Here is a 16,010-nt window from a genome sequence, read left to right on the forward strand (position 1 = left end):
CAGCAAAGTTGCTGCCGTGTTAAAAGACACTGTTAGGAAAGGATCTATTTAGGTACAAAAATGTACATCATTTACAGTTCAAAATCCTTCTGTACATGTAGTAAATATCTGCGGCTTGTATATCTTTTTTTTAATAATTTTTTTAAGAATAGAGTGGATGCGGCTTATGTGCAGGTGCGGCTTATAGTCCAGAAAATACTATATTATATTATATTATTTTATATAATTGGTGAATCCAATAACTTTTATTTTAGCTCCATTATGGGCTCATTTTTACCTTTTCAGGTCCTCAGATTTTGACTTCAGCACATCCAGACCTGCTTATTGTACCATCACACAACCATCAGCTGGTCTAAGAGAAATACTGACATTGTCACTGTGAGCGTCTGAGCCTGACGGTGGATGTTCATCCTTGTCTCACTCATCATCAGCGGTCCATCCGTGTTCCCCTGGCAGTGCTCTGTCCTATCCATCAGTCAATCAAATACGGTTCAAGGGGAAAATATAATATCTCATAATGAAACTTAGGTATAAACTGAATTGCTAATGTACAAAAAAAGGGATTACATTTTATCTAATGTACCTATGATAGAAATCTGCTCCTGTGACTGAAAAATCCCTTCTCAGCCCAACAGCCAAGACTTTATATCCGTGACTCGCATCTCAGATACATCCTACGATTTAATTGCTTGCTGACAGACTTTAGTAGTCCCCCCATCTCAAAAAACAACTTTTGACATTCTTTGGTATAAGATGCTCAGTTATTCCCTTAAAGCTACTCAGCACACTCTTCATAGTGCAAAAATATATTGTGAAATTGACTTTTCTTCTCTGTTTATCCTTTTGAATAATTCATGTTTGATTTTATCTTTTCTTTTCTAACAAACAATAATGAAACTACATTAAAAGCTCAATTAAAGGTGCAAACAATCCCCAGCTGACCATTCTCATATGTTCTGCTCCAGGCTTGCAACATTCTGGTCGGAAATCTTTAAAACTCTTAGCATAAAACACAACCATCTCTCCTGAACCTCTCTTAGCCTTGTTTGGGTCCCCTACAGCCTTTTACTTCTAGAGTTATACAGAATGTCCTTGCCTTCACCACCCTGTTATACTATATATGGAAACACTCTCACCCTCCATCTCATAGTAGGTGGGTGGACGAGGTTTTACTGGTCATGAGGCTTGAAAAGCTCAGATTTTCCCTCAATGGCTCCTCACAATCATTTGAAAGGACCTGGAGACCTCTGCTAAGTCATATTGAGTCATCTCTGTGTTGATGTGCTGACCGAGCCCCCCTTCCCCCCATCCATTTTAATTTATTTTCAATTCCCCCTTTTTTATTTTCTTTTTCTTATTATTTATGTATTTTTTTCTTTATACTTGGTTGTTTTTCTTGTCTATGGGTCTGTTGTGAGTGCTGGGGTGGTGGTGGGAATGTGGGAGGGATATAAAAAGATCGGATAAATGGAAGTATTCCCTGTTATATTGTTGTACTACCGTTGTATCTTGTGAAACTACTTCCAATAAAAAAAGTCATAAAAAAAGCTCAATTAAATGTATTCTATTTGGCTGGTGCAGAAAACTTTATTATTGTCCACTAGGTGACGTAGTCTGCCCAGAATGCAGATAACAAATCTGAACAAGAATTGGTGACTTCCAGCCTCCAAAAAACTAAACAAAAAATAAAGAAGGAAAATATAAACATGACATGTGCCATGAACAGACTTTTACAACATCTAAAACATGCAGGACAGTGGGCTTGAAGATGTTTGATCAAGCCAATCTGAATATGTAAGTGGAGTTAGTTTGCATTAAAAAACAAAACAAAGCAACCAACATATTTAAAGAAATCCAAAAATACTCAAACTTGTACAATTATGTGACTGCTGGCTTTATTAACATTTTTAAACAGATTATCATTTGATCGGTGACACATTACCCATAAATGAACACTGAAGCAAATTCAATTTAGTTTATTTATATTGCGCAGATTCACATTAAATGTCATCTGAAGGCACTTGATTTGCACAGTTTATGATAGTTACTCAGCCTGTCTTAACATGACACATGAAACAAAGATTTGCAAATGACCTGATAAAAGTACTCAGGGAAAGGGGAAAAAAAAAAATCAAACTAGGTTCCAAAGATGAGAACCTTCTCAAAGCGTTTTATTTAAACGACCTGGGCCTGGGTTCCTCTGCGATGCCCAGATCTATGACGAAGAGCCTCTCTGATAAAAAAAAATGTAAGATACCTCTTTAAGAGTTGAGAAGATCTGTAAAGTATTTGAAAGAAATAATTTCAATAAGCAAAATGTATCTTTTGATGCAAGAAATGTCATCAGTTTCGTCTTGGATGATCAAAGATGCACTCCAGAAATAAACCAATAGCGTCATCTGTTGACATTTTGGGTTCCACATTTGATCAGAAGAATGTTCTCATCTGTGAAGCACACAGTCCCAAGTATCATTACATGGTTTAGAAATAAATTCACTTGATTTAATCATGAATTTATGCATCAAAGAGCTCCTAAAGATGATGTCAGGCCACATAAGACAGGCAAAATGCTTGCAGGTCATTTATTTGTAAAACATAATTATCATTTGCACATAAACTCTCATCAAACTCTTTTAAACACAAATCAGCAGCGACAAACATGAAGAAGCAAAAAGAAAAAAGGGACAAAGACACGGACCAGCATGCAAAATGATGCTTCACACTTCTACATATAATAGTGCTTTTTTTTAATGTGTATCAGTAACTGCATATTCCAAAAACTCCAGTAGTTTATCTTGGTTTAAAGAGAACATTAATTGTGTTTTAAAGTGAAATAAACCCAGACAACAAGGCATTGCAGCAAAGAAAGTGCTGGAAGGACGCAGATTGATTAGTGTGTTTGTAAGTTTTGTGCTGAAGAAAAGTCTGACTCTTAAGAATTTTCGAGAAATTGGAGGAAAACTTCTGCTGGTTCGACTGTCAAAGGGCAGTTCTGACAGCCGACCCAGAGGTACGGGAAGAGCGGCTCGGTGAGGGCGTGTTTGAAGGTGTAGATGTGCGTGTTGTTATGCGGATCGTAGAACGACACCCTGCCCTTTTCACAGTCCAGCTGCACTCGGACCCTCTGAGGATTCCTTTTCAGGCTCAATCGCGTCAAAGGAGAGGTACCGGCGAAGTACATCTTGTGGTAGAAGTACACACACAGGTAGCCGTTATTCAGCACCGAAGACACCTTCTCTTTCCTCTTGACGGATTCCTTGGCCACGCCGACGACCCACGCCGTGTTATCCCCGACGTTCACCTCCCAGGCGTGCTTGCCGGAGCTCAGGCCCTGCCGGCCCAGGACGGCCGTGTCGGGGTCGAACCTCTCCGGGTTGTCGGGCAGCTTCTGCTTCTCATCGCTGTCATGGACGCTGGCCAGGTCGTCTGACAGGACGAGCCAGGGGGCCGCGGTGTTGGGATCCAGGGTGACGGGAGCTGAAGGAAACATGGCAGACTGTCAGAAACTACCGTCTCTCCGACTCGGGCCTGCAGCTCCAGCTTTGATTTGATTTGATTTGATTGATTTATTCACACTCACACATGTGAATTGGTCTCCTGGAGAAGCTATCAAAAGCTTATGGTAGGAGCCAATGAACATAAATACAGTAGACAGGAATACATGCACTTGCACTTATATACACACTTAACAATACAACATGCACATTATACTAGACTACCACTTACATTAAAGAACAGTAATGTACAGGGCAGTTACTTACTGGAATATACTTCCAGAAAATCTTATCTCAACTAGTGGCAGAGTTGGCTTCAAGAGGAGACTAAGAAAGGAAGTTCAAAAGAAACTGGTTGTTTTAGATTGTGTCTAATGGTTTTAGCTTATTGATTTAATTGAGTTAGGTGTTATATAAATAAACATATTTTCTTGTTCTGCATTTAATTTAAATTTTTAGTATTTTATTTTGCTAAAGTTTTGTGACGTTTCCGGTTATTTTCACTATTTATTTATTTTTAGATGTTCTTCTATTGAAATACGTTTTTTTTGTTTTTGTTTTTGTATTTGCCTCATTTAGTATGCACTTATTTATCTTTAGTTGTACTTGGATCTTTAATCTATCTGTTTTTGGTTGTTATTTTTTTTTTTTTTCATTTTTGTTTTTTCATTTAGGAAAATTCATTTTCGCTTATTATTATCTTTAGTTTTTATTTGTTTTTGTTTTTTTGTCTTTTTTTTCTTTTTAGTTGTTGTTCTTTGTACTTGTTATCTACTTTTTTATATTCTGTTTAACTAACATTTTATATTGTACTGTAAAAGTTGTATAGAAATGTATATTTGTACTGTTGGACCCCAGGAAGAATAGTTGCTGCCAATGGGGATCTGAAATAAATAAATAAATAAAAAAAAAAAATAAAAAAAATTACAAGATATCACATTACAAACACTTAACATGAAACATTTTGTGGTCCCAAAGTGTACATATGAGCTTAACAATTGTTTCTTTAACTGGCGTTTGAATATGGATATGGACTGTGACTTTTTAAGGCTCATTCAACTCGTTCCAAATCTGTGGTCGCCGACACACTACACTCATACTTGTTCCCACAAGTTTACGTTTTATCCATATAATAAGGTGTTTATGTCTAGTATTGTGGGTGTGCTGGGGAAATGAGATTGGGATGAGTTGAGTTGATCTGTGATTCAAACATCCCCGTATGGCTTCAAATATTCACGTAAACTCACTGTATTTGGCAAGTTTATGCATCTTCTCCCAAACCTGGAATGTCAAACAGCCGACGTATCTGGCCACATCTATTAGTGCTCCCGGAGCCATGACGGGATCTTTAACCGGATGATTAGCTCTGCACAAACAAAAAAAGAGACAGAAAGCTTGCACATTATTAAAGGAAAAACATGAAACGAAAAGTTCCACATTGATGTTTTTATACCTGGCTAGCATGCTCTTGGATTTCTGAAAGAAAGAAAGTAAATGTCATCTAAGAGTGTGAAAGTAGTTATCGAAACACTCAAACAGGCTCATAACAAGTACCAGCTTACATGAAGGACCGAGATGCCCTCCGAAGCCATCTCCTCCTCCAGAGCTCTGATGGCCTCAGACACAGACGACATATTTCCCTCCATTTCTTCAATCTGCTGCCTCAGCGCTTCCCTCTTCTGCTCCTCCTCCGTCCTCAGCGCCTCCATTCTGGATTCCTCTTCGTCCCGGAGGAATTTGTGGAGTTTTTCAAACTCCTCATGGGTGCGTCTTTCCACAAACCGAGCTTGGGTCTGGGGAAAAGAAAAGAGAAAATGTTTCAGTGTGGTTTGGGGATGGCCAGCAGAACCCATAAGCAGAGTTATCATACCTCGATGTGCACCGCTGCGTCTTCATAGTTTTTCTTGATTTTATCAAGAACGTCCTTCTTCTCCTGCAGGGAACTTAGAGCGGACTGCATCTTGTCCTGCGTAGATAAGTAAAAGAACATTAGTTGACTTCATTCTTGGATGGTGAAACAAAAGATAGAGTTCAGATTTGATATTAAAGGACCTGAAATCACATCACAGCATTTGTCAGCTGACCTGGGGCCTCATCTATAAAGCTTGCTTGCGCACATAAAGGGCCTGAAAGATGCGCAAGCCACCTTCTACGCAAAGGCTGGGATCTAAAAAGAAAAAACGAACCGAAAGATCTGCGTATCCCTACGGCAACCCGGACCCTCCCATAAGAATTTACTTAAGACACGGGGAACTGGCTGTGAGGTGGTGAAATGAAGCCAGATTCATGTCATACTCTTAATAATGTCATCACATATAACAACATATATCAGACTTATAATAAAATAGCGCTGATCGTGTTCCCTCTGTGTGTGAAGCTCAGCGTCAGTCAGGACTCTGGTGCTGCTGCTGCTGCTGCAACCTCCTCTTCACCCACCGCTTTAGGACAGAACAAATGAGGGGCTTCGTAGAGCGTTTAGGGGATCCACGGAGCCCCTCATTTCTTCCCTAAAGGGACACAGATTTCTTAATGAGTTTTACGCGCGCGTGAAACCTTTACGTGCGGGTGTAAGCCTAAATTAGGGTTCCGCGTTAAAATGACGCAGAGCCTACGGCGTAGGGTACGCGGCGACGCGCACCTACGCCGTAGGCTCTGCGTTGGTGACGCGGAACCATAAACCCGCCCTGAGCAGCTCTGAGGGGAGACGGGAGGGAGGAGGGGGAGGAGGGGGAGCAGGGCTGCCGGGCCGTTCTCGCATCGCCTTCGCACAGGGTGTCTGGATGATTTGCAATTACAGGCTGAGCCTACCGTTAGTTTTTAAACTGTAAAAAGTGGGGGTGACAAAAACATGATTTTGAAAAGACGGGGGGCATGTCCCCCCTGTTGTGCCGGGGCACTCACAGCGTTTAGCGCAGCAACGCCGTGCTGCCACTCACTCGCTTTAATTATTTTATACTATTTATATACTCTTTCTACTTTTACTGTCACCACCAAATAATGTCGTTTTCCTGTCCTCCACCTCATCCACAACATCTAGATCTCAGATCTCAGTGAAATTCAGTGGCACGGTGGCTCGACACTAGGGCTGAAACGATTCCTCCAATAATTCGAGTAATTCGATTACAAAAAATGATCGAGGAATTTTCTCTGCCTCGAGGAATCGTTTCATTTCTTTTTTTTTTCGTTTAATTTCACCAGCTCAGATCCTCGTATTACGCCCGGACTACATTTAATGCGACACAACGCGCTGACGCTGCGCCATACATCCATGCGCTGCGCACGTTAAAGGGGGAAGAAAGAGGCGGCGGATATGTTTGTTTTGTAACATGCCATGCTCAGGCAGTCTGCAATGGCCCAGACGGGAGACACATGTAGTTCAGTGCTTAACTTTTATTTTTAATCCACGCCATATTCTTCTGGTCCGTTCTCTATGTTCCCCCCTCTAAAGCCAAAATTATTGTTCCGCGTTAAATCGACGCAGAGCCTCCACCGCTCTCCGGCGAGGGCGGAGAGCGCCGGTCCGGCTGGCGGTGCAGCCTCTGTTGCCACGGCTACGGCGTAGGATACGCCGTAGCCTACGGCGTAGGGTACGCAGCGACGCGCACCATTCTGCGTTGTTGTAACGCGGAACCATAAATCAGCCTTTACCCGGTACATAAACCTCTGTTCCCGCTACAGTTTTAACTAAAAGAAAAGGCAGAAAATGTCAGAAAAATAAAAACGTAATAAAGCTAACTGGGTAGTTTTCAATTTTAGGTCTGTAGTCATTCATGGATAAAACAAGCAGCACTGGTGCCTAATGTGCTCCAATACAGCAGGGCTCATCATTTTATAAAACTCTAACTTAAAACTTAACTAGAACTTCAAATTTGCTTGACACAAATGAAAGTTCAATTGAAACGTGGGAAAAACACCTAACCTTTTAAGTTATGTGTGATATCAAGTGTAATGGCATTTTTAGGTTAGAAATAAGAACATTTCTTGGTAAGATCCTTAGTTTTTTGAGTGAAGGCAGTGAATTTGGTCGACTGGTGTAAGTTCAGGGTTTTTAAATGCACAGCCATGAACCTACTGTATTATATAATTTAGTCTTAGTAATGTCAATTTACATCTAACATCTTATGTATATTTATAATTGCTCTTTAACTAAACAAAAATATGTTTTATCCGATTACTCGATTAATCGATGGAATTTTCAGTAGAATACTCGATTACTAAAATATTCGATAGCTGCAGCCCTACTCGACACATTCATTCTGACGCCAAACAGGCTGCAGGAAGCTGCTGCGCATGCTCAGCAGGCTCATCCATATGCAAATACTACTTTGCATTACGCTTTGAAGGTAAAAAGTGGGCGTGTAGAGGGCGGGATATGAGGCGGATTCAGCTGCGCAGCCTTCCAGCTGGACTGTGATTTATAAAGCGAACATTGCGTGCAAGTGTGCGTGCACATGGTTTTATTGATCCGGATTTTTTTTTGCGCCCGCCATTTTCGGCTTTTGAGTGTACGTGCACTTTTAGTATGACTCTACGCAGTCCATAGGCGCCGGAACCGTGGGTGCTTCGGGGCCCGAGCACCCACGGAGATGGCCGAGCACCCACGGGGAGAGCCGAGTAGGGGAGCCCCCATGTCAACAATCACTGATTGGCTAAAGCGGTTTTCAAATAAAGGGCGCACAGCCGCCGCCGGCTTTCCCATTCAAGTGTATGTGCTGCCGCTGCGCAAGAGCGCAGGGTCTGAGTGACGCAGAGCCTGCGCGCATACACCTGTGTACACATTTGTTGCAAGTTGCTTGGCGACTGAAAAAAAGTTTTTCCGGTCTGTCGCCGTTTTCCCACTCATTTGGACGTACAGTAGCTACAGCTCGGTTTGCAAAATGCATGTGTCCCTGATTCAAAGAAAAGCCCTGGCTTTAGTTCTTCTTCTGAGGAGGAGGAGACGAGCAGCAGCAGCAAGGAGGGGATGGGTCCATGAAATCCTCATGAAGACAGGATTTGGGGGAATAAAGGCTCGTTCGGGAGCTCCATGATGGCCAGGTCAGGCTGAATCATATTTTATTAAAAAACCTTTCTGAACTATGTTGTTTTTTTTAGCTCATGTCAGTCATTTTAGCGGACCTGTAGTGCTTCAGTTTGCAAAAGTGTTGACACGTGGTCTTTTCATAACCATATATTGATCAATGATTCAATTGATCCCCAGATGAGGCATGGACATGCTATATTTTATTTTAAATTAACATTTTATTGTTAAAAGAGCAAATGTATATCACATTTCTACCACTTTTAAACACACCAGGTGTGTCCAAATTCTGGGAGATTTCTCTCCACTTTTGTCCCTTTTTATTGATGTCCCGATAGTCCTGCAGTCTCATCCCACAGCTCCTCACAGACTCACAGCAAGATCATTCTTTCTTCCATGTTGATCGTCTCTGATCTACATGCTGCAACTTTTTTTTCTCCCTCCACCTTCTCTCCTATTGGACACCGCCCAGATGCCGTCACAGGGCGCACGGTGAAATTAAAAAAAATTCAATTCTACTGTTGTAGATTAGAAACGATCAAGATGGAAGAAAGAATGATCTTGGTTATGAACTATAGAAAAATAGCCTCCTTTTTCCTCAGATGAACACCCGAATTTGTTTAGAATTTGATTATTATTTGTGTGTGTCTGTGTGTGTGTGCGTGCGGCGTTCATGTCCGTTACCGCTGTTAAATCTACGTTGCTGAATTGCTACACTACACTACATGACATTCAGCACCCACCAGCAAAAACATAATTCGGCGCCTATGACGCAGTCCATTTTAAATGAGACCCCTGGTCCTTGCGGTCGCACCTGGATACAGGTTTATACTGGAATCCTGCTCATCACCAATTGCAGTTTATTTCGACATGCTGGGAATAATGGGAGGTGGCCAGACGCCCCTTAAACACACTGAGATGTAGTCCTATTTAACACTAATACGAGCAAACACTGCAATAGTTTCAATTCAAATTCAGAGGAGGGTATTGCACAAAAGCTAAAGCACCTAGATCACTCTCTTCTATCTAGTCGTTGCCAAGTATGATAAATAAAACCATGTTGCTGTTGCGATAGAAATGAACAGATTTCTTTCTTCTTTTTTTAACAGTGGCTGTATGGACTTGATACTATCTGAGTTATATGTTAGCACCAAAGCAGAACGACTTGTTGATATAAACAATCATTGTGGCCACATCCAGATGATGGTATCAGAAAAAGCAATGCAGCTGAAGTATATGTGTAAATCCTACAAAAACAACAACAACTGTACCAGACCACAGAAAACTGCTGGTAAAACTAAACCTGCCAGAACTCATCAGTGGGCGACCACCAGCTCTTTTAAATAACTTGTAATAAGCTTGTATATACTATTAAGTAGATTTCAAACAATGGAAATAGCAATAACTGGTGCAAGTATGTCGTTTCTGTCCTCTGGAGCTGTGGTTTGTGTTTTTAGTGTATTGTGTGATGACAAAATGCAAAGCTGCCACCCGATCTGGCAACACAACACACTCTATTACAGGATATGACATGTTTCCCTCGTATCATGCAGTCTTAAACTTTTTTAAAACATAAATTAAATTACAAAGTAAGTGTGTTTTGTCCTGAAGGTGTGATATTTAACTTCAAATCCAGAACTCATCAGTGGGCGACCAACAGCTCTTTAAAATAGCTTGTTTATACTATTAAGTAGATTTCAAACAATGTAAATAGTAATGACTGGTGCAAGTATGTTGTTTTCTGTCCTCTGGAAATGTGGTACTGTAGTGTTTTGATTGTATTGTGTGATGACAAAATGCAATGTTGGGCTTGAATCCACCCAATCTGGCAACACAACACACTCTATTACAGGATATGACATGTGTCCCTCGTATCATAAACTTTTTTAAAACGTAAATTAAATTAAAAACTAAGTGTGTTTTGATATCTACCTTCACGTCCAGCACGGCCTCGCCCACGGGGCAGCAGTCGTGGCTCTTGTGTCTCCTGGAGGTGTGGCACACCACGCAGATGGGCTCCCCGTCCTGCAGGCAGTACAGCTTGAGCTTCTCCCCGTGCAGGGCGCACACCTCCCCGGGCCCGCAGTACAGCTCCTGGTCCTCCTGGTCCTCCCCGGCCCGGCTCTCCTCCTGCACGGACTCGCACAGGTTCTTCAGGGTCAGGCTGGGCACCGGCTCGTCCAGGCTCTCCGTCCTGCAGAGGGGGCCGGTTGTAGAAAATGATGACTAGGGCTTCATCTCAGATCAGAGGGGGTGCACATGTCTGGCACGTTATTCTACACTAAATTATGCATTTTCCCATAATTTCAAGCGGAATGATACTAGCAAAACAAGAATATTTAAAGTGTATTTCAAATGCTTTATTGCAGCAATATTGCTGCAGAACAAAGAAAATGCTACATTTAGTCTGGGCTACCTCACCCATCAGACAATCTAGCAACAGATGTTTCTTACCCTGAAAATAAAACATAGAAATTCAAACTAATTTTATCTATACAGCTCAAAACCATCACTAAACATGACAGTCATTTCAAGTGGAATGATATCAGTCAAACAATAATATTTAAAGTGTCTTTCAAGTGCATTTTTGTAGCAATATCGCTGCAGAACAAAGAAATTGCTACGATATTAAAAAGCCTTTATTGAAACATGGCTAAGAAGTTTAAAAACATGGGAGCAGAGACCCACGCGTTTCAGCGCAAGCCTTCTTCAAGCCTTCTTCACCTTGAAGAAGGCTTGCGCCCGAAACGCGTGGGTCTCTGCTCCCATGTTTTTAAACTTATTAGCCATGTTTCAATAAAGGCTTTTTAATATCTTTCCACAAGAAGAGTGCCTTGGACTCCCTTTTTTGACAAGATATTGTTTTTTTCCCCAACACCAAAAAGCACCTTCAAGATTTTTTCTGAACAATTCCCTGAGCACTTCGGATTTTCTCTTCATTTAAAGAAATTGCTACATTTAGTCTGGGCTACCTCACCCATCAGACAATCTAGCAACAGAAGATAAAACATAGCAACAAAAATAAATATAACCATAAATATACAGGACTATCTCAGAAAATTTGAATATTGTGATAAAGTCTTTTATTTTCTGTAATGCAAAAATGTCATACATTCTGGATTCATTAAAAATCAACTGAAATATTGCAAGCCTTTTATTATTTTAATATTGCTGATCATGACTTACAGTTTAAAGGAGCATCAGGCTCCTTTTAAGAAATGAGACTCATTAGCGCCACCCTTCGCCACGACGGCCGTTGGGGGTACTGCAGCCAACAGCGAAGCCGGCACGGGAGAACGGGGAGAACGCGCATGCAGCGTCATGTGACCACACATCCGCAGGACAGCACGGGAAATTCCGGCCCGGAATTGCAGCACATTTTGCAGCACACAGCCTGTTCAAGGCGACGGAGAGATACACTAGAGGGCTCATTCTTTTTTGGTTTGTAACGCTTCATCTAACATTATTACTAGAAAACTTAAAACGTATACGAATTTCTTCCATAAATCCTGCCTCAATCCTGCCTCATGCTCCTTTAAGAAAACTCAAATATCCTATCTCAAAAAATTTGAATATTCTGGGAATCTTGATCTTAAACTGTAAGCCATAATCAGCTATATTAAAATAATAAAAGGCTTGCAATATTTCAGTTGATTTGTAATGAATCCAGAATGTATGACATTTTTGTTTTTTTTTAAATGGCATTACAGAAAATAAAGAACTTTATCACAATATTCTAATTTTCTGAGACAGTCCTGTATTCGTGAATAAATGAGGCTCTGTTTTTATTAGATGAGGGCAGGACCAGCTAATGCATGATCACTGCTCTCTTTCTGAGGAAATGAGCACAACCAGCATGCAAACACATCAACTGAGGGTGCAATGCATGCTTATGCACCCTCGTAGACCCGGGCCTGCCTGCAGAGGGGGCAGTCCCGCTGGCGGCCGCGGCGGCTCCAGTGCTCCCGCAGACAGGACGCGCAGAAGCTGTGGCTGCACTTCAGCACCACCGGGTCCCGGAAGATGTCGCAGCACACGGGGCAGGTGAGATCCACCTCCGGCAGGGACAGCCTGCCCGCCATCATCCACGCCTGCACGGCAAAACACGGGAAGAACACACAGACGCCGTTTACACACCAGCTCAAACGTGTTGGAAAAGTTTTAGTAGGAAAAAGTTCAGCATACCTGACAGCTGTCACAGAGTCAGCTGGTTGCTCCGAGCACTTCCGGCTTCCGGTTTGTTGAGTCACCGAAAGGGGCGTGGCCTCGGAGACGGAAGGTTTTTATCGCTTTAAATATTATACAGAAGGTGGATATAAATTATATCAAGTAGGAATATCAGAACCAACACCAAACTGAGATGCACTGCAGTGTAGTGATGTATGGAATAAATTAGATAGAGATTTGAAATTATGTAGAACCTTAACCTTATTTAAAAAAACATTGAAAAGAAGGATGATTTCAAATTAATGAGTGGTGATGCTTGCTGTTGAGTTGGGTATTTATTTAATTAGTGATTTTATTTTATTTTTTAAGGATGAAGGTAACATGTAGACTGCACTTTTATTTTTTTTTATTTCTTGAGGAATTTTTGTTATCCCCAGGAAGGCAATTTGTTTTACTGTCAGTCTTTTCTCTTACTTTCTCATTACTTTAATTAATCTTTTTGAGGGTAGGCAAATAATAAGCTTTGCTTCAGCCTACACCTTTTTCGGTCTAGATGGGTATATTGGACATTTTTTGTAATGTTTTCTTTGAACAGTGTATTCGTTTTTTTGTTGTGATTTTTATTATTATTTTTTTTTGTGATGTCATGACCGAAATAAACTAAACTAAACTAAATATAAGCAAATTACATTCCTTCACGTGTATATTTTCCTTCTTTATTTTTTGTTTTGTTTTTTGGAGGCCGGAAGTCACTAATGTTCACATTTGTCATCTGTATTCTGGGGAGACTACGTCACCTAGTGGACAATAATAAAGTTTGCTGCACCAGCCAAATAAAATATATTTAAGTGAGCTTTTGATGTAGTTTAATTTTTGTTTGTTAGAAAAGGAAAGATAAAATCAAACATGAATTATTCAAAAGGATAAACAGAGAAAAAAAGTAAATTTCTTCTCTTTCACAATATATTTTGCACTATGAAGAATGTGCTGAGCAGCTTGAGCTACATCAAAAGCTCAATTAAATATATTTAATTGACAAATATAATAAAATAATAAAAATTATTTGCCCGGGAGATGTAACCAGAGAGAAGATATTTCTGACAAAAAAGAAGAAGACTTGTAAATGAATCCTTTCTTCCCTAGCAAATGGAAAATCTACTGGTGGAATGACATCAAGTATGAAGAGTACAAAAAGGTGATCTATGTCCATTTATTTATTTATTTTTTTTACGCACTTACTGCAACTTTTCCCTCTTTTCATTTGTAAAAATGGGATGGATAATTTACTTTCCTAAAGAGGAGATACAGAAACATGTGTCTGTGTCATCAGTCAGTGAATGCCAGAAAGCCACATGAGTGAAAATTACTACTTAAAAGAAAATGTAAATGTTTCACTTGAAGACAATTAATGTGTATATTAACTGAAAATATTCTAAATAAATAAATGTGCTTTAATCCACTTTTGTGTTTTTCATTGAGCCTCTATTATAGGAATTACATACATAGGAATGTCCACAGCATTTCAGTCAACAAAGATAGAACTATCAGATTCTGAGCACATAATTATAGTTTGTAAGTGGTTGACTATGGAGGATTTTTTGTGCCAAAATTAAATAAATAAATACATCATTAATTAATTAAAATGGGAATGAAATATATCATTAATTAATTAAATGTGTCATTAATTAATTAAAATTAGAATGAAATATGACATTAATTAATTAAAATACAATTCATTTTAAGTAAAAATATATATTTATTATTTCAGCATTTAATTAATTAATGACACATTTAATTAATTATTTCGTGTTGCGTGTGAATCATGAAATGTAAAACTGCATTTAATTAATTAATGACACATTTAATTAATGATTTCGTGTTGCTGAATCATGAAATGTAAATGTAAAACTGTCAGTTTCACTCGTCAAACTCAGTGGGCGGATTCCAAACACTTCATGGGTTCCCCTGCACATCAAGTCTAGGCAAATCGAATCCACATAATGGATTGTTGCAGGGCTTCGGGACACATTCCGATAAACAGTTTTACATTTACATTTCATGATTCAGCAACACGAAATCATTAATTAAATGTGTCATTAATTAATTAAATGCAGTTTTACATTTCATGATTCACACGCAACACGAAATCATTAATTAAATGTGTCATTAATTAATTAAATGCTGAAATAATAAATATATATTTTTACTTAAAATGAATTGTATTTTAATTAATTAATGACATTTTTCATTCTAATTTTAATTAATTAATGACACATTTAATTAATTAATGATATATTTCATTCCCAATTTCATTAATTAATGATGTATTTATTTATTTAATTTTGGCACAAAAAATCCTCCATAGTTGATAGGTATTTATTTTAGATTTCTCGTAAATCTGTCTAAAAATGTAAGATACTGGACCTCGGTTGGGCTGGTGGGACAGACGGCGGAAAATGTCCCTTATTTTCAAATCCTAAACTTGACAGGTATGTTTAGGGCTGATTTATAGTTACACCAACGCAGAGCCTACGCCGTAGGGTACGGCGACGCGCAACGTACGCATCAACACACCTGATTCTAATTAATGGTCCTCATCCAGGTCTGGAGATCTCTGTTGATGCCACAGCTCCTTGCTCGTGCGGAAAGCAGGGAAACATCCAGAACATGCAGGGCAGCCCGAGGACCAGGTTGAAGACCTGCTGCAGACATCTAGGTGCCATTGACATGTTTCCGTGCTTGCAGTTTCTAGTGTGGCCACGAGGGGCAGACTTTTCCTTTGAGTAGGGTAAAATAAACCTTAAAAAAATCTTATTGACACAAAAAGGCTTCCATTGATTTATAAAAAAATAAATAAAAAAAAAAAACACACAAAAAATACTGTTTGAATATCCAGCTAGGAAGAGATACTTAATTGTATTAAGAAGGACGCAGTAGGCCTACAGTAATTTTTATTTTTTTTGTTAATGTCTACTTAAAATTGATGTTTTATGAGTTTTATGGAGGTTTCTGCGCCGTCGTGCTCATCTGGTGCTAATCTTTAGTTCACGTCTTTCAGTTTTGAATTCTCAACTTTGCCTGCTTTTTTCCACCCAGAAAAAAGTGAACTCGTTTTTATTTTTTTTATGTTTCAAGCCTGCAGAAGTACCGACGGTAAGGTTTGACGGTAGGCCTATATTTTAATTATTTAATTAAGCAGTCGCCCTAGCAGAGCTAATGATGCATGGAGGTACTAGTTAAGGTTAAAATTGTTGAAATAAGCTCAGAAACGCTTAATGATGTATTTATCCCAAAAATAATGACATTCAAACTAATGGTAAACCTCTGAA

General features: G+C 39.6%; 1 protein-coding gene across 1 annotated transcript; it reads right to left on the reverse strand.

Moving 5' to 3' along the window:
- Positions 1 to 1,961: 1,961 nt before the first annotated feature.
- On the reverse strand, positions 1,962 to 12,759 carry LOC133424031 (zinc-binding protein A33-like). The gene is made up of 8 exons (XM_061714403.1): positions 12,700 to 12,759; positions 12,448 to 12,605; positions 10,447 to 10,723; positions 5,365 to 5,460; positions 5,057 to 5,287; positions 4,948 to 4,970; positions 4,742 to 4,860; positions 1,962 to 3,477 (listed from the first exon to the last, which is right to left on the reverse strand). Exons 2-8 carry the CDS (start codon positions 12,597 to 12,599, stop codon positions 2,933 to 2,935), a joined length of 1,443 nt encoding a protein of 480 aa, XP_061570387.1. The 5' UTR covers positions 12,600 to 12,605; positions 12,700 to 12,759; the 3' UTR covers positions 1,962 to 2,932.
- Positions 12,760 to 16,010: the final 3,251 nt, after the last annotated feature.

The sequence above is a fragment of the Cololabis saira genome, chromosome 23 (assembly GCF_033807715.1).
Source record: "Cololabis saira isolate AMF1-May2022 chromosome 23, fColSai1.1, whole genome shotgun sequence".
Lineage (NCBI taxonomy): Eukaryota > Metazoa > Chordata > Actinopteri > Beloniformes > Belonidae > Cololabis > Cololabis saira.

Coding starts and splice junctions, on each gene's coding strand:
- LOC133424031 (XM_061714403.1), bottom strand. CDS start 12,599: ATGATGGCGGGCAGGCTGTCCCTGCCGGAGGTGGATCTCACCTGCCCC. Junction 5,288..5,364: donor ACGCAGCGGTGCACATCGAG/GTATGATAACTC, acceptor TCTTTTCCCCAG/ACCCAAGCTCGGTTTGTGGA. Junction 3,478..4,741: donor GCATAAACTTGCCAAATACA/GTGAGTTTACGT, acceptor TGTTTCCTTCAG/CTCCCGTCACCCTGGATCCC.